Source organism: Empidonax traillii, unplaced genomic scaffold (genome assembly GCF_003031625.1).
Source record: "Empidonax traillii isolate 1590-97213 ecotype Southwest subspecies unplaced genomic scaffold, ASM303162v1 scaffold277:size2070623, whole genome shotgun sequence".
In the NCBI taxonomy this organism is placed as follows: Eukaryota; Metazoa; Chordata; class Aves; order Passeriformes; family Tyrannidae; genus Empidonax; species Empidonax traillii.
Window position 1 is genome coordinate 1,336,954 of NW_020955470.1, and position 18,319 is coordinate 1,355,272.

Sequence of the window (18,319 nt, forward strand, 5' to 3'; positions counted from 1 at the left end):
GAGTCAGGAGAATTTTTAGCAAGTTCCTCCCAGTGCAGGTGTTTACAACATCTCCAGCTACCTGCACTTTTGACATTTGGTTCCATTGCTGACATTTAGCTGTGCGTTTCACGGCTATAAGAACTGGACTGTCCATGCTGGTTTTAGACCAAGCAACAGAAATAAGAAATGAAGATCCTGAGCAGCAGCAGCAGCAGGGAATAATCACCCATATTATGGTTTTACCTACTGATGAGAAAAAAGGAAAGTCTAGATTTTATAAACTGCATTTATTCTCATTGAACAGTCCTGATAACAAAGCAATAAATGATAACAAAGTAATAAATAACATATTTAAATGCCATGAATCCTGTAAAAGGGCCTTTCAGTATCATACTCTTATCTGCTGAGGTCTAAACCCTGCTGGTAATGTTGGCTGTGCCTTCAGATCCTCCGAGAGGGGTGAGCAGTGCCAGTCCCTCATCAGAGGGTCAGGAATCCGCTTGGGGCGGGGGCAGATTCTGTCATCAAACAAATTTTGGTCTGCCCTTTAGTGCAACATGCTTACCTTTGCCTCACAGCCTCAGAGCACCCAGCTCATCCCGGCACATAAACCCCGACTCTAACCCCATGTTTGCCAGGGCTGCTGTCACTGCGTCCCCGTTGCCCTGGGGAGGCTGCAGCTGCACCCAGTGGCCACCTACTTCCCAAAAAGCTGGTGTCAATCTCCACAGGACCTTCAAGCCTGTGTTCTTGTTAGAAGCCACTCTTCACCCTTGCTTTGGTGTGCTGTTGAAATTACAGAATCCTAGAGATGGCCCTCTGAAAAATTAACGTGTAGCTAATTAGCACTTCCCCGGAATGCAAGGTTTGTGGTGGCATGAGCAATCATCTTGAATCGAAAGGTCCCTGCCTGGAACAGTTTGGTTTCATCCTACTTAAAAGTTACTGAGATCTCTGAGTGTTTTATCCTCCAGGTAGGCAGAATTACTGTTTTACAAGGTTTGGAAAACACATCATATTCCGTGGAAAAGAAACAGGTTTGTAAAAGAGAGAGACTGTCACGAACTTCATCAAAATGAACGATAACTTTGGCTAGAGGGAGAACATTTCCTGAGACCTGTTTATTTCACCAAGATTCTTTTGTGCAGACATCTGACAGCTGAGCAGAACATCTGCCATCCTGCATCAGAGACAGAGTCTGTCCAGGCCAGTATTCTGTCCCTGACAGGGGCCAGCTCCAAACGCTTCAGAGAAAAATGCATTTCCATCATGATGGGAAATAACTTCCTCATGTGATGAGTTTAATGCTAGTCCCAGACACTTGTTGGTTGATTTGGGGAAGAAGCACTAGACTAGTTGTTTCTTTGGGTTTTTTGTTTGTTTGTTTGCTTGTTTGTAGGGTTTTTTGTGTCTTTTTTCTGTTTTTTTTTTCTGTATTTTTTTGGTTGTTGCTGGTTTTTTTCTGTATTTTTTTGGTTGTTGTTGGTTTTGTTGTTGTTGTTAATCTCAGGTTATTTAACTGTAAATATACTGAAAAAAATTCAGCTCTGGCCATATATTGAATTATTAATGAACTCTATCATGGAACTGCATTGTGGGAGCAGATTTCTGAGGTTATTAAACATTCATAGCGCTCGTAGCCTTTTGCAGGATAAATTTTGATAAAGATACATTCAAAGGCAAAGAGGATCTGGTACAAAGTTTGAGCTGTAGTTTTAAAACTGTTTTGTACTTTGGGTCATTAACATTTCTATTTTCTTTCTCCTTTCAGGGCTCTTGCCTGGGTATTCTTCATTACATTGGATCTGACCTTTCTTGAGTGTATCTACTCAGTGCTTATCTTATAAAGAAATGCTGCTATCTACAGGGTATTGTTTTCCAATTTTTTTCCATGCAATTAATAAATGGATGAGTGGTAAACTCTGGCCACAGACATTAGACCAAAGACAGCTCTGAGAGTATGACCAGCACTTGCAAACAGTGACTCCTAATGCTGAACACCAGAGCGGTTGCACCTGAGTGTGGGATGTGCTCTCACTTCCTACATACAGCACTTCTGCCATACACAGGTCTCTTTTGTCAGCTAAAATTAACCAGCACGTGTTCCTGGCAGCGCTGCTGCTGTTTCCAAAGTGACAGCCTCTTCTTTTGCATCCCCAGAAGAACACCTGAGAAACGGCACATCTTTCTCTAAACACTGCCCTGCTGCCTTCCCCAGCCTGCAGAGGGCTCTTGCCATGCCGAGTGCTGCTGGGAACCCTCTGAAACAACAACCCCCATTCCCAGGGTAGGAAGGAAGAAGTTTTTCCTGTCAAGTGTCCACTTGCTTATTATCAACAGGCAGGTCATCAGCCTCTGTCTTGCTGGGTATGAGACCTACTGATGCTCAAAAAGCCAGAAAAAAACATGTCCTTCTGACTGTCTCCTTGTATCGGCAGACTAGAACAAGCCACCAGTGCCCCTTTTCTCTAATGACACAAGTATGTACAAACCTCGCGTGGGTATAACCATGTCATTTGTGTCTTTGGTCAGTCCCTGTTATTAACCATGTAACTGCAGACAAACAGTTTCTCTCTGCTTTCTCTTCTCCAGCATGAATCTTTTTTTCCGTTAGTGTGCCACAAAGTTTAGAAATGTATTAGTACCTTTTTTGGCCCGTTCTGCCTCCAACAGCAGGACTCTTTTCCTGCAGATCTCTATCCGGAGAATCAATGATTTCTGGAGTGTTGTTTCGAACACACATCGTGTAAGTTGCAACTAGAAGATTCATGAAAGCACATCAGTGTTTTTCAGAAACTTCAGTGTTACTGAGATGCTCAAAGAGCACACCGGACCCTGCAGATGGTTTAGTATCCCAGATTTTCATTTTACTAATTTCTTATTTTCAAGGCTTCTTTACACAAACTACATTATAAAGTCATCAGCACAGAGTCTGTAATCTATATAATCTCTGGCACTCATGTGGATTTGCAAAATGCTGCTGGTAGACAGGAAAAAGGTTTTTAATACAAGAGTTGTAATTTCCATTGATATTTTTCTCAATCAATTGTTCATATCTGTATTTCTGTATAATTGATCACATTTTAGAAAAAAAAAACAACCGTGCTAAGCATGTTAAATGAGGCTAACTACTCTGGTAATGACAAATACTTCTGAGAAGTGCAAACTGTTTTCAATGAAGAGGTAAATATAATCATTCTGTACACCTAAGCTCCATTTCAACTTCTCTTCCTGTCCTGGAATATAATTAGGATGGAGCCTTGGGGACATAATCATCACTAACCAACATATTGACAACCTTGCTGGAGCCAAAGCATATGTCAAGTCACAACCAAGTCTGAGGCACTGACTCCAAGAAGAGATTCAAATTTCCACAGTTAGGTGCAGTAGTAACATGAATTAGGCTACCCAGAAAATATAACACATCTTAAAGACAAAGTAGCCATTAAAAGTAATTTTCAAAAAATAGTCTTAAGACTCACAGAAGACAATGATGGTAATTGAGACCTCTCTGCATGCTGTGTTAGAGCCTCTGAAAAACGTGGCTAGTGATGAATTTACATTTCCTGATTTATAGCCCTTAAAACTCAGCTATTCTGAAGGGTCAGTGTGTTTATGCACTGGAAGACTCAGGAAATTGTGGTTCACCCTCCTGTTCTGGCAGTGGCATCTGTGCTAAAGCTCCAGCTCTCCAGGCCTTGGGTATGTAGGTGCCACTGCAGACAGGACGGCTGCATTCTGCACTGGAACACACAGACGTGTGCTCATGCCCACCTCCTCACCTGAAAAGCAGTTCCACTCCACCTGGAGACTGCACTGCCTCAAACCACATCTCTGCACCGTTTCTCCCTCGTGTCAGGGCTTGCCAGAAACAAAGTCAGTTGTGGGTGGAGGTTTCCAGAGGGACATGAAATCCAGCCAATACCAGCCGTACGAATATGCAGCTGTGTACCAGCACAGTGCCAGTGCCCAGGGCTTGCTCTGCAGGTAAAAAAAGAGATTTGGCTACTTTCGATCTCTCAGAAGTCAGGCTGGCAAACACCCAGCACCCAGAAGACACAAGGCAGCCTAGCACTGCCCAGGCAGCCCAGCCATAGGCTTCATGGGCAAGGAAAGCAACGAAGAGTCTGAGAATTAGCTCAGCACTGAGGGGCTCCAGATGTGTGTAAAAACATTGTATACAATTCATTGTCAACTGCTGATAAAAATCATCAGCCTAAGTTTAGTCCAGCACTAAACTGCTTTCCCCTGGGTACAGATCTCTTAGACTTTTTCCTGCAAATGCAGGCTGCTTCAAGAGTGCCATTTCCCTTGAAGTTGTGATTAGCATTTATTTCCCCATGCTAGAGTTAAATTTAGCAGTAGATCTACTTACTTTTTGAAACTAGGAACTTACTAAAATCTTCTGATCTTTCTTTATGGAACGAAGCAGGAATTCATGAAGTGCTCTTAGAAAGTGGCAATATTCTATTCAAATTTTACAATAACTGCAATTCTAATACTATACACTATTAAAATTTAAGATATCTGGCATCATACAGAGTTATTAATATGGACCTAAATCAATTCCTCTGAGTGGGACTCTGAATACAATTTCTAACTGAGATTAAATAGTTTTTAAGAAACTGGATAAAAAATATTTAAATGTATTTTGGGCTAAGCCACTTGTTCATAAATAATAATCAAATGAGTAGAACATGTCCATTTATTTCAGATCTATAAAATACAAATCTAAAAATATCATTTTACAGACAATATTCACCATTTAGTTTATATTTTAGTACGGTCTTAAGCCTTGCATGGAATAATAATGCAGCAGAACAACAAAATAGTCTACATTTTAACTTTATAGATTTCCTTAACTAGACTCTACCATATACATCAAAAATAGTTGTGCACAGTAACCAATTAAACATCTACATTTTAAGAATAGATTGGCTAAATCTCATAACTGAGACACCAATTACAGTACATTTATTAAAAATCCTTCAAGAATGCACTCAGTAGTAACAGTAGTTAAAATCATAACTGTTCTGATAAATGATCAAAGCAAATGATGACAGAATTAAAAAAATTCAGTTAATCATTTATATGTAATGTAAAGCCCATGTAACACAACAACAAATAAGGAAATTACATGGGCACAAGTGCAAAAAAGCAATATTGTAAGCCATCATCTCTCTTTGGTAAAAATCAATTAGCAGGAAGTATACCAAAATAATTCAAGTCAAAGACTAATTCAGGCTATATTTTTTTCCTTTCCTACCATAGTCAGACTTGATGATTTGCAGGCATCCTACAGTGGAGAAGTTAAAATTCTACTTAACACTGCCCATTTTCTCCTCTTTTAAGTTTAAATATTGAAATTAAAGATAAGGATTTTTTTCTTTCATAAATAGCTTTTCAGTAGTATAGTCTCTTAAGGAATTGAAAAATAAATAGCAAAATATACACAATTTCAAAGATTACATTTAATTCCTTCTAGGTATATCCTGAAAATATATCACCAAAGAATAAATAACTTTGGGTTTCTCAAATATTTGGTAAAATGTCAATTACTCTTACATAAGGAGTTTTCTCTGAGGGATAAGGAAGTACCACTGCTTTTCCTACAAAGCTTTTACTATACAGGTGGAATTTTAATACCTTTACAGTAAGAATATAATCTGTAATATAATATGGATGTTCACCATTAAAAAGCACAGTAAAAAAATCTTTCAAAATTAAATCTTCAGCATTTCATGTTCAAACCTGAGGAACTTCCAGGTAACTATGAAGTTCTCCTGGCAGGACAGTCAAGCTCAGTTGTCTGTGTCAGGAGGCTACAGTAACAGTAAGGCAATTTCCTCCAATGGTAGAGCCAAAGTTCTTTTCTACTGACAGTATATTAAAAGTCCAGAAAGGACAAATGTTGAGGAAGGGACAAGAGAAGGAGGTGGGTTAAGAACACTTGAGCATAAGCCATCCTGAGACAGGCATGGACTGCCTACAGGGATTTTACTATAACCATAGATTTTAAATAAATTCTTCTGGTTTTGAAGGACTTGACTGTCATGAACAGTTAAGGAAATGTCACAGGGGATTTGCAGGTTATCATCTTACTCAAGCTCCTCATATTTATCTGAAATTATTACTAAAGAAAAAAACAAAAAATGCAGGCCACGTCAGCAAAGCAACTAGTTAATAGAATCCATCCAGCAACTTGAAGTGTCATTAAAAATAAAAAAAAAATAACTGCAGGAAGATCTTCTGGAGGGGCAGAGCAAAGTCCTTGCCTTTTTAGAAGATCCGTTTAAGCTGCCAGCAAAGTAAAGGCAATTTTGATTGCTCATTTATTCAGAATTCATAAATAACATGTAGATTCACTAAGCTCCTATTCACACCCACAGCTAATTTACATAAAATATTAAGCAGAATGCTTTTCTACTCCTTGTTTGATTCCAAGCACAAGATGTAAAAACCAGTTAAATTGCACAGTCCAGCCCTTATCTCTGCAAACCTCTATCTGATCAAGGAAATGCTTTTTGGCATCTTCTTCGTTTTTTCCTACTGTCAGTGCGTCCCTGATATATTCAATATCTTCTTTGCTGGTTAATTGGGGCATTCCAGTCATTAGCATCATGGAGAACAGGATGATCAGCAGGTTTGTGTGGTGTCGAAGAGCTAAGTAAGCCTTCACGCATACGTCCTACGAGAGAGAAGAGTTTTTTGTTAATTAATGAGAAGAACAGAGAGGGATGGGGCAGGAATTTCACAGGACTCCCATTAACCAACACTATTCTATCACTCATGTCAGGAGGAGGAGACCCAACAGAGCCATTCACCTGAGCAGAGACGTGACCTGAACTTCTGCATCTGGTGCTCAGTGTGACTTCATTCATCACCCCACACTGGGGCAACGAGTGCTGTTTTGTTGTACAAACCAACAGCTCTTCCTAACCACACATTAACCACTAAAAACCTCAGCTTCACGAAGACCTCAAATTAATTTCCTTGCCATAATATCTCCCAGGGCTGTTAAAAGAGACAGCAATAAGTCATTGTCTTCCTTTCCAATCAGGATGTTCCCATTTAAAGACCATGGCTGGGAAGTGATACTGGATAAAGCAGCACCTCCAGGGGGCTGCTCCTCATTTTGTACAGATGTCTATTAACGTCGCAGTGGTGACGGTTTATTTAAAGAGGAAGATTTTTCAGGTCTGGTGTTCTAAGAAATATTTCCAGCTGACAGCTCTAGTCTTCAGGCACTCTGCCTTGCTGTAGGACTTCTATCTTTATGTACTGTCAAACTGGATTCCACAGACTTTTTTTATAGCTTTTTCATTTCCATGTATAAATAATCTGTGCTTAACAACATACCCTTTAGAAGAATGAAATATCTACAGCTTGGAAAAACATGCAATGCTTTTTAAAAATAATATTTAATGATAAGTGACTAACATATAAACTGACATTATTTCTTTTATTAAATTTATTACTCATTTACTATTAGAAATAAGAGCAATGCAACGAAAGACATCAATCATCAATCAACTAGAAACTAGGCTTGCAATGCAGTAATGTAAAAACATGAAAAATATCTCCAAGAGGGTTATTATTATTCAAACCAAAGCTGAAGCAATGTTAATTTTTACCCAATTAAATGTTCAACTTAACCTTTCCACAACTGTATATTAATTTATTGAAGAATTCTTAGGAAATCTAAATACTTTAATGTAAACTTCTATCAAATCCCATCAGCCCTCTAGAATGCTTTTTTTTTTTTTTTTAACAAAATGTGTGTCTTTTTCTTCCTCTAAAACAGGAAGATGTGCACAAATAATCTTAACATCTATCACTGTTCACATTAGCAACACCAGGACACCCAACCAGACAGGTCAGGAAGATATTAAGGAAGTAAGATGATATACTGAAGAACTGTCTGTACAATTTCTTTTTTTTTTTCCTATTGCCTGGGAACATAGATTTTTCACTGTTTCCAAATAAATTCTGTCCTGAAATAAGATCATATTTATGAACTCCAATGCTAGTTTAGTTCTAGCAAAGCAGAAGATAAATTGCAATGGTCAAAGCACAGTTTACAGCAGAAAACACCATCATCTTATCACAGGGAATAGTTTCTCTCCATGGCACCCGGGGAAAAATAAGACAAAAAAAGAAGAAATTTTACTTATGTATTATCAACTTCAAACAGGGAAATCTTGTCACAAGAGTTAGTCTGTGTTTTGTTCCTTTTGAAAGAGATGAAAGCTCTTTATAGTTATATCAAAGAAGGTTTTACATTTCTGTATGGATGATGCGTCTCACTGCTCCGGGTGCCTGAGACAGAAAAACAATTATGCAGTCAAGAAGAACCTGGCATCACTGCATCTCACAGGCAGTCCTTCCAGGAATTCAAAAGATTTAAAAAATCTGCATCTGCCTGTTACACTTCTTTATTCAGACAAGAACTGAATATAGTTTTGAATTAGTATCTTCCAAGAAAATGAGTTTTTACACTTCTGGGAGAGGCAGAGAGAATCCAAAATAACACAGACAGTCTGTATGTGTCAAGGATATGTACATGTTTACCCTGGGATTAAGAAGAAAGCTGCTAACTAATCCAAAGCCATAGGCAAAATGAGAGGAGCTGAGGGAAAACCAAAATCCCATTGTCCAATAAATGATAAAGAATAATTATTCTGAGAGCTTGAAACTGTCCTATATAGTACTATCCTAAAATTCAGGCATTTTTGTAGTATAAAGTGCCCAAATTCTGTTACATCCCTTCCCTGTACTGTACACTCCAAGTAAATATTTTTCAACGATGAATTGTCTACCCTTCAGTTTCCTATCACCTTTGTTTGACAATCAAATACGAGAGATTTTAAAAAGAAATAGAAGAATTTGGTTAGTACTGAAAATACAGATCTCTGTATTAGCAAGTCAGCAGAGCAATAAAAAAATCATGAATTAAGTAAATTAAATATAATGAATAAAAATGCATAATTTAATGCAAAAAATTTAATGCAAAAACTATCAAAGATAATTTCAGGCAAATTATTAATAGGTAGGCGGACAAAGCATGAAAAAGACTACGAAGCTCTCAGATGAGGCTGTCTCCAGGGTTTATATAAGTAAGAAGTGAAAAAGTTGCACGTTCAGAGGAGTAAGAGAGTTGATGGGTTTCAGCCAAAGGCTGGAAAGGAAATGCCACCACACATGACACAGCGAGAGAAATCTGGGCAGTACCAAGGCAGCTGAAAAATTCACAGACAAAAGAGAAAAATACTTACATTCTCGGATTAAGTTATGCTTAAATATATGTTTGCAATGAGGACAAAACCCCACCAAATAGGGCTTCCTACTAAGCATTTCTGTGATGTCATTAATAACCTCTGGCCTCTAATTTTCATTAAACCATCACAACGAACACAAACAAAAAGGGAAACAAAATTTAGATTTAGAACTTGCTATTGAAAGGAGCTTTGTTGCTAATTCCAGAAAGCTCGCCAAGCCATTGACAGCCTCAGAAGTTCACTAATAACAAACTATACTCTTTGCAGTGAACTCCAGACAAAATTATCTGTCATTTTAACCTCCTCTGGCACCTGCATTATGAGCTATGGCTAACACATCCATATGGACTGTGTCTAATCAGTAACAGAGAAATAAAATTTTTTAAAAGTAAATATTTTAAGTTATTAAAAACACCAAAGCCTTTTAAAAAAAATGGATTCTTCTGAAGTACACCCTATTTTAATGCAGTTGAAGTACAAAATAATGAGAGATGCTCTTAAAAATTAATGAAGGGTAAATGCTGAGACTTTTCCATTAATACATGAATGAGTCAGCAGGCACGTTGAATGAATCCCTCAATATTAGGAAATACAATGAAACAAGTTAGTTGAAAAGTGAAACTACAATATTTATTTATTTATTAACTTTGGTCATGTAAGTAAAATATACCTTTTTTAGAGCAAAATATGTGATGCAGATCTTGCCCTGTGTTATTATTTTGTTTGTATGAAAGTATTTTACCTTTCTTTTTACTGGTCTTTGAGACAGAAAAGCCTTTTAATGTACTACTACCGTAGTGGTTTATAAACAGTAGCTATTGCAGCCAAACTATACATGAACTTTTATTTTTTGGTGAGTTTATTGTTGTCCGTGTCTAAATGATCTCACTTAAAATGCCCAGGTCACATATCATGGTCACAGTTCACAAAGGCAAGGCACATTAATCCCCTTTTATCTGGTTAATGACAATAATGGAAATGACAGTGTTACTATCACCGCATTCCTAAAATGTCTGCATTAGTGGGATAAGACCAAAATCACCTCCAATTGCTTTTGGCATTTGGGCTGCTGAAGTAAAGGTCAGATATTCACTAAAGAGCCAGATGATCCATATATATGAACACAACTTTACTTCATTGCAGACATCAACAGGTCTTTCAACTCTGTGTGAAAGCCCACACACACACCTTCTTCCTCCCTTGTAACTGTCTCTGCTGGACAACGTGATTTGTCCTAAGATAAGAATACCAGAAGGGAATTGTCCCAAGATAAGAATATCAGGTGGGAACTGCAGGAGGAACTGTCTGGATGCTCATATAATGAATGCATTCCAGAGATGGGAGAGCAGCGATGACTTTGATTGACTTTGGTACACATCCTCCGATTTTGGTACACGTCGTCCTGATAGAGGGTATAAAAACTGGGCCCACTGGGCAAACTGGTCTCCCAAGGCTGCAGGCAGCTTCCACTCCTGGCAGGGACACCTGCAGGGTATGCCCAGCTGCAAAATGGGCAACACTCACTTTTGTATGAGTGAGTAAAAGTGCTGAGATCCGGTCACATACGGAGATACAATGCTAAAACAGTTACAGAGAGGACTCACCTGCGTTCTTATCTTAGGACAGTTCCCATTGTTCATCGCAGACAATTGCAAGGGAGAGGCTGTGTGTGTGTACGACGTAGATTTGCTACACAGTTGTGTATATGTTCAAAGGTACATAGCCACCATCCAACAGTGAGAACCTTAATGAGGTACTCAGGTTAGAAAACCAGACTCCTGACTCGAACTGGTTCACTCACAGCAAATCCAGAACATAAAAGTTAGGCTTTTGCTTTGACTCACATTCTGCAGGAGACTTTTCTTTTTATATTGTAAGGAACCTGCTTTCTAAATCAGGCACTTACTTGAAGCCTCTAAAGATGACCACAGGAATAACACCCCAGACATACATTTACCTCGGACTAGCCATGCTCTTACACAGCAGCTCTGCTTAGTGCCATGAGTTTCCTCTAATTTCACAAACACTGAAGCCCTCTGCAAAGTATTTTCAATCGAGACAAGAAACAACGAAAGCACTGCTTATCTGGTCTGCTGCTAACAAGCTTTTCAATATGGCTTTGTGGATGTTTGAATTCTATTTCCCAGAATCCTACAGATAATTTTCGCTCTTAGTTGGCCTAAAATATCCCGTAATTGTATTATGATTCATTACATTTTACTAACATAATGCCCAGGAGCCTAGACCTTTGAAAACTAAGGCACTAATGTTCATTTCACAGGGTTAAAAAAATATTGCTTAATTTATTTGCAGCTAGATACTCATTCTTTTACCTGAAATTTATGGAAATGGAGACTTGTCTTCTTTCCGGAAGTCCCCATGACATACAGAAAATCTGGAGTCAGCACAAAAGGAACTCTCTCCTTATTAATTCCAAGGAAGCTTTTATAATTCCCAAGAATATGGCCAAAATCAATATGGAAAAGGTTACCTTCATAAAGAGAAGAAGTCACAGTTACACTCAAATATAGTAAACTCCCAAGAACACTTGTATTTACAGTAGTTCTAAACCCTCTTTTTTTGGTATATATGATCACACTTTAGTTCAGCAGAAAAGACTATTTTTTCTCTCTTTTTTTTTTTTTTTTCTTGAAATAGATAATTCTGTCCTCTTGGCAAAATTACTTTTTATTTATCTTTGGCAGTTGTAAAAACTCAGCAGAGCTGTTGTGTTTTCTAAACATACACTCACAGCTTTTCAAAAATCAACCAAGGAAAGCCTGTGCCTCAGATCCATAATCAGGGCATCACTACACAGAAAAGGCTTGAGGGTTATCTTTCAAATACCCATGGGATTCTGGCACTACCCACCTCCTTGGCATATGTCATTGACTAGAACATGCTTCTTCCTCACAGACCTGCACTAGCAATTTCTAAACCACTCTGTACATGCAGATAAGTCCACACTGTCACCCTTTTGATAGCCTTCAGAGAGCAGTGGGGTATCAATTCCCACAAAAGCAATGAAAAACTTGCCTTTTAAGGATCTCTACACCTACAGGACTGGAATTTGCTGCTGCTCTTCAGATTACTTTATTACTTTCCCTGGCAGCCAGGTTAAGGATAAAAGAAAATGGTTACTTAAAACCACAGATTTGTAATAGTGGCACATGTATAAAAAAGATAAACCGCCAAATTATGTAAGATGATACTTAGAAGTGATCTGTAGGTGGAATATCCTTATTTTAAGCCAGCTTTCAAGTTTTGCCAACCTACCAAAGCTGACTCCCTGTAGACCTCTCAGACTGACATCCTTGTGGCTTCCTCGGCTTTAAAATAGCCCTGGTTAAAGACTCAAAGGCAAACCTGCTCCTGACCACAGCAGTAACACTTCTCTGCTTCCTCATCTACTGGCCTGTGCCTCATGTTCTGTCTGTGGGAATTAACACTGCATTATATTATAAATAATGCTGAAATTAAAGCATTCCTTTGTTGTCTTTTCCTCAAGGACTTCTGCTAAATTTTTTTACTGTAGTCTTCAATTAGCTGATTTCTGCCTTCAGGGTACTTCTCTCCATGCTTCAACTGGTAAAATTGTAAATATAATATGATGAATATTATATATCCAGCCTTCTAACTAAGCTCTAAAGTATTTTCCTAATTTTCTTAAAGACTAACTATGAAGTAAGAGCTCATGAAACGAAAAGTGAATTCCTTAGACCAAATAAAACTTTTCCATATGTACTGATTGTTCTAGTGTCCCTTCTGGGACTTCCATAGGTAAGTAAAATTAAGTATGAAACAATGTGCAGCTACAAAAGTAATTCCCAAAGTCTACAGTACAAAAAAATTCTGGGTTTCTTCAGAAGGATTGCAACTATGCCTCCAGACTTTGGTAGCAAAACCAATACACTCTATGTGCACTCATTTCCTAGGATTTTTTTTACAATATATAATGCAATTATGTTCCTCAGAAGTGAAAACATCTGAATTCTGACATACAGTTCCACTGAACTCTGTCAGAACCACATCCACCAGCAGGTGAATAGCTATCTGCTTTAGGAAGTTTTTCTGGTGTTTAGATCTTAGATGTAGACACTAAAACCCACTGTTTTACATTAATCATGACAGCTTGTATCAAACCACTCCTTGAAAAATAATGTCATTATTAATGATATGATAATGATAATACATAGAGCCTGTATGAAGGCCAGCAGGGGTGTGAATACAATTCAATATCACAGGAGGACCTGAACAACACTGACAGAACTTGACTGTGTCTCTTCATTCACTGTTAAATGTGTTATTTATTAAAATGAAAAATAAATTTAGTTAAGCATAGGAAGTCCACACTTCTATGAATTTCTCACAAAATAACCCACCTGTTTCTGTAATCATGATGTTGTCATTGTGCCTGTCACCTATTCCAAGTACAAAGGTTGCCACACAGTATCCAGCACAAGAGTAAACAAATCTTTCCACAGCTGCCTGAAACTAAAAATAAATCTTAGAGTTGACAAATGCTTCAATGCTAGACATTAAATGCGATAATTCTCAGAGTTATGTATCTTTCTGTTGACACGTATCTATCAGCAGTTAGACAAACTGTCTTATAAAATACACTACTGCACAGCAGAGATCAGGATCACAGCCCTGCACTGCACTCCCTGTGCTGTGTGAGCAGACTCTACCCCTGAAAGCAGCATATAGTTGCTCACACATTCTGAGGAAGAAAAGCTGGCAGAAAGCTCTAGTTGGTCAGTGGACCTGCCCAAACAAAGGAGTTGTGAATACCCAAAACTGTATCTAAATCCTCTAAAACCTGTCTTTCAGTGTTCTTAGATGTCCTTTCAGTCTTATCCTCATGTATCACTTCTAACTTCCACTGACAAAAAAGTAATTCCAAAAGCATCACAGACACCTGCAGCTGAGTGCAGGGAAAGCAAATGGATTTTTCACACTTCTGTAAGTAATAAACACAAACACAGGGGCTCTATGCTCCTAAATTAGTAGGGTGCATCTTGAAGTCCTACTTAAAAATTCAAAGAACTCACCTTCTCTTCAATCATACATCTCTCCTTGAGCCACTGGTTTAGTATTTCATCCTTAAATGCACCAGTGTTCCCAACTGTGCTCTGTTGAATTTTGGCAATTGTTGTAGCATCTTTCACAATTTCAATCATTCCTAGAAAAAGTATGGAAGAAGTTAGAATTAGTTATTGAATTTATATCAAAGCATATTAAAAATATGCAAAATTAAAGTTTAAACTGGGTTTTAAAATTGACTACAGAACTTCATAGGTTGTGAGCAGAGATTTATTTCACAAGCAAAAATGGTTCTTGTTTATTTCCAGCTGAAACCAGCCAGAGCTTGTAAACAGCCTGGCATCCTAAAATCCTCCTCTTTTAAAATGGAAAGCATCACATGATGAGTGGGGACCCTCTGCATAAGGCTGTTCCCCAGGAGAGGAACTACTCCTGTCCTGAGCACTACTGACATTCTCCCCAGCTTCTCTCCAACTTCACAAATATGAGGAGCTAAAGAAAAGTTTCAGTGTTGCAGCAGTCTGGGGATGCAAGTGTTGCCAGGGCAGTGGCAGAGGAACTGAGCTGGCCATCCTGCAGTAAATCCAATTTAAGCTTCAGTGTTCATGTACACAGAAAAGTTCAGAAATACCAGTACCCAGTGAGGTATGGCAATGGGACTGCTGGTGGAAAGCTCTGGTTATCAGGGCCCAGGGGTCTGTTCCAAAACTGAACAGACCCTCGCCAAAGCAATTGGCACACCACCACAAGGTGGTGCAGAAACAAGGCCTTATACTGTCTGTGCCAACACAGCATGTGATGGAGGGGAAGTTAGAGGGAAACACAGGAACAGAGGTCGTAACACAACTCTACATTCTACCCAAGATTAGCAAATGCATTCTGCTCTTGGACTGGGCACACATGTATGCGGGGGAGTCAGATTTTAATTGAGCTTATTTGGTAATTGGAAATATTTTATTTTCCTCCTCTGGTTCAAGTTCAACAGTGTCTTCTAGCTTCAGCTCCAGCTCAGAGATGAGCAAGCAAAGAAAATTATCCCTTTCTCCTCAAAGCAATTCAAAGCAGTTTCTTAGTTTCAGTTTGACTCTTTCTGAAACAGATCATTTTATTTCTATTTTTTCCTTTTTCCTTTTGCAATTACTGCATTATGTACAAATTTTTTCAGTCACGGAATAACAACGCAGTAATCTCTTCTGCCTTCCATTCATGACTGAATTCATGGCTGAATACCCCCTGGGGGTATTTCTTCTGTCTTTACAGTGGCTTGGATTTGTTTGTAATAAAACTATTGTGGAAACATGACCTCTGAAACCCACGGTCAAGACCACCAAATTAAAAAGCTCTGCATTTTGATCCATGCTTGCCAAGTTGATGTTTTTCTCCCAGGAGTGTGCTCCAGATCATATTCCAGCTGTTGAAAAGGTTTTCCCTGCCTGTGCTCACAACTCTCCCTCTACCGGCCAACAGCTCCTTGATTCCGGGGGCGCAGAGCTGGCACAGGAGGCATCTTCTCTAACTAGGACAGAGGTTCTCAGCTGGGCTGCATTCGGCTGGGAGGAAGTGCAGCAGTAAATGCACTATGCGATGGGTTTCTGGGGATCTGTGGTACTAAAGCAGGTGACTTTCTAAGAGCCAGTTTGAACTCCCCTGAAACTCAGCAGGGATGCAGCACAGTAAGTAGTGATAATTGTCTCGCAGAGCTGGGAACATACAGACATGTCAAAGGGAGGGAGAACAGGGTGTGATCTTTTACTAGTGACACACAGAAGAGAAAATTCCTCCTATAGAGCCGAAGTCTACTTGGCAGCAGCAGTGGAGAGGATGCACGTTTCCAAAATTACAAACTGCGCTGGATGCAGATGTCTTTCACAGACTGAGAGAGCCCTGCAAGGGAAGGGAGGCCAGCCCCAGGTGTAAGACACCTGTTTCACCCTATGCTCAGTGTAGAATAGGATACTGTCCTTGTGTCAATACACAGAAACTGCCCAAGTTCCATGGAAGTATTAGAAGGGAGGGAAGAAGAAGCTTGTAAGAAGACTGAGTGTGAATATTGTGAAAGAACATTTGCACGCCACTACTCTTTGGTTTTGTTCCAAACAAGCATAAGCTCTATATCAAAGTATCCCCACACTGGGTATTACTAATTTATGCTGCAGGTATTCTCAGCAAACCGAGCAGGAGTGTTTATATGATTACCCATGCCCCTACTGTGGAGCTAAACGGATGCTAAATTCTTACATCTCTTCCATGCATATGGGAAAATAAAAAATTATTTCCTTAAAGAGACAAAGGAATGGGGAATCAACTAAGAATTTGTGAAAGAATAATTAAGTCTATAGCTTGAATATGAGAATGCTGGGATCACTAGCAGAATTTCTCCTTCTTGCTCCATTTTTTCAATAAATTACATCGTCTTAAGATGATTTTAAACAAAATCATACAAAGTCCTAAAAATCTCTCTAAAATATTAGGTTTATTTTAACACATCTAAAAGAGGAAAAAAATCTCAATCCTCCTTATATTTAGATAGTATTTTGATTAATAATGTTCCATTTCCTTTATTATTAAAATGAATTTACAATTGAATAATATATATTGATAGAAATTTATTAAAGAGAAACTTGCAGCACCACCCAAGCAGTTGTACTTGCACAGGAAAGTCCAGCTAACCATAGTTAAGCTGGTGCAGCAGCTCAAGGACATTCATCAGAAGGGCAGAAACCACTGCCAAGATGCAAACGAAGGCTGCTCACAGAAAATGTAATAAAGTTCTATTTATCTCAGGACCACAGTACATATTAGAATAGTTCTCCCATACACAGCTTCTGTAAATATGATATATTGAATTTCTAATCACAGTGTGATCACATACCTATTTTGTTCCCTGTAGAAATACAACCATACGGTAACAAACAGAGGTCCAAGGATTCTGCTTCCCAAATGGATTCCATAATTCGAAGAATCTAATAAAAAAAAAAAAAGTATATGCCAAGTTATTTCAAATTATTTGAATGTTACGTATTACTCATACAAATAACATTATCCAGGTTTCTGAGATGGGGCTAAACTTACAAGGTTATGGGACACATTAAGAGACAAATACAGAAAGTGTGCAGCCATTCAAGATTATCACTTACAGAACCATGGTTTGTATTTCCTCATCTGTCTTGTGGTTGGGCAATCTCTACCCTTTATAAAGTATTAATAAATATATTCTATAATTTCCACACATGCTGTGAGGTTGAATACATTAGCAAATACGTCCATTTTTGCCTGTAAACACCCTCAAAAGTACTAACAAACCAGTTTTCATAACAATCACCGAAATATTACTACAAGTAATGCTACCTATCAGTTTCTTTTTCATTTAACTTCACCCATTGCATAAAAAAATAACAAAAATGCTTCATCAGAAAAACAGGCCATCTTTCACTAAGTAAGATTCCATCTCTAGAACACCCAAATGTGATGTATGGCATATGGCAGGAAAAAACAGGGTTACAGTATGTACTGAGTCTGGCTGGGATGAAGCTCATTTTAGAGCAGCTTGTACGGTGCTGAGGTTTAGGCTGGTGACCAAAGCAATGCTGAGAACACACTGATGTCCCAGCTATTGCTGAACAGTGTTGGCTAAGCATCAATGCTGCCCGTTCCTCATCTGCCTCACTGTGACTACATCAGGGAGGGCACAAGAGCTTGGGAGGGGACACAGCCAGGCAGATGATCCAAACCAACCAAAGTAATACTCGATGCTCAGCAATACAAGAGAGAGGAAGAGGGTTATGTAGGTTAACCATCCCCTATGCAGGAACTGGCTGGACACTGGTCTACCCATGGGATGTGGTGAGTGACTGCCTTAGCATCACTTGTTTTGTTTTCTTTCTCTCTTCTTCCACTTCTCCTTTGCTTACTAAACAATTTTCAGCTTAACCCACAAGTTTTCTTGCTTTTACTCTTCCTTTCCTATTTTCCCATCCCACTGGAGTTAATCCACAAAACAGCAACATAAGAAA

The 18,319-nt window shown here is 38.7% G+C and overlaps 1 protein-coding gene across 3 annotated transcripts in view; it reads right to left on the reverse strand.

Moving 5' to 3' along the window:
- Window positions 1–4,669: 4,669 nt before the first annotated feature.
- Window positions 4,670–18,319, reverse strand: part of PIK3CG (phosphatidylinositol-4,5-bisphosphate 3-kinase catalytic subunit gamma) — a 32,460-nt gene continuing 18,810 nt past the window's right edge. For all 3 annotated transcript variants that reach the window (XM_027890095.1, XM_027890094.1, XM_027890096.1), the window contains 5 exons: window positions 17,179–17,269; window positions 14,315–14,445; window positions 13,643–13,754; window positions 11,594–11,751; window positions 4,670–6,670 (listed from right to left, as the gene is read on the reverse strand). In XM_027890095.1, the coding sequence (XP_027745896.1) occupies window positions 6,389–6,670; window positions 11,594–11,751; window positions 13,643–13,754; window positions 14,315–14,445; window positions 17,179–17,269 (774 nt within the window). In that variant the 3' untranslated portion in view covers window positions 4,670–6,388. The remainder of the gene's footprint in view (window positions 6,671–11,593; window positions 11,752–13,642; window positions 13,755–14,314; window positions 14,446–17,178; window positions 17,270–18,319) is intronic.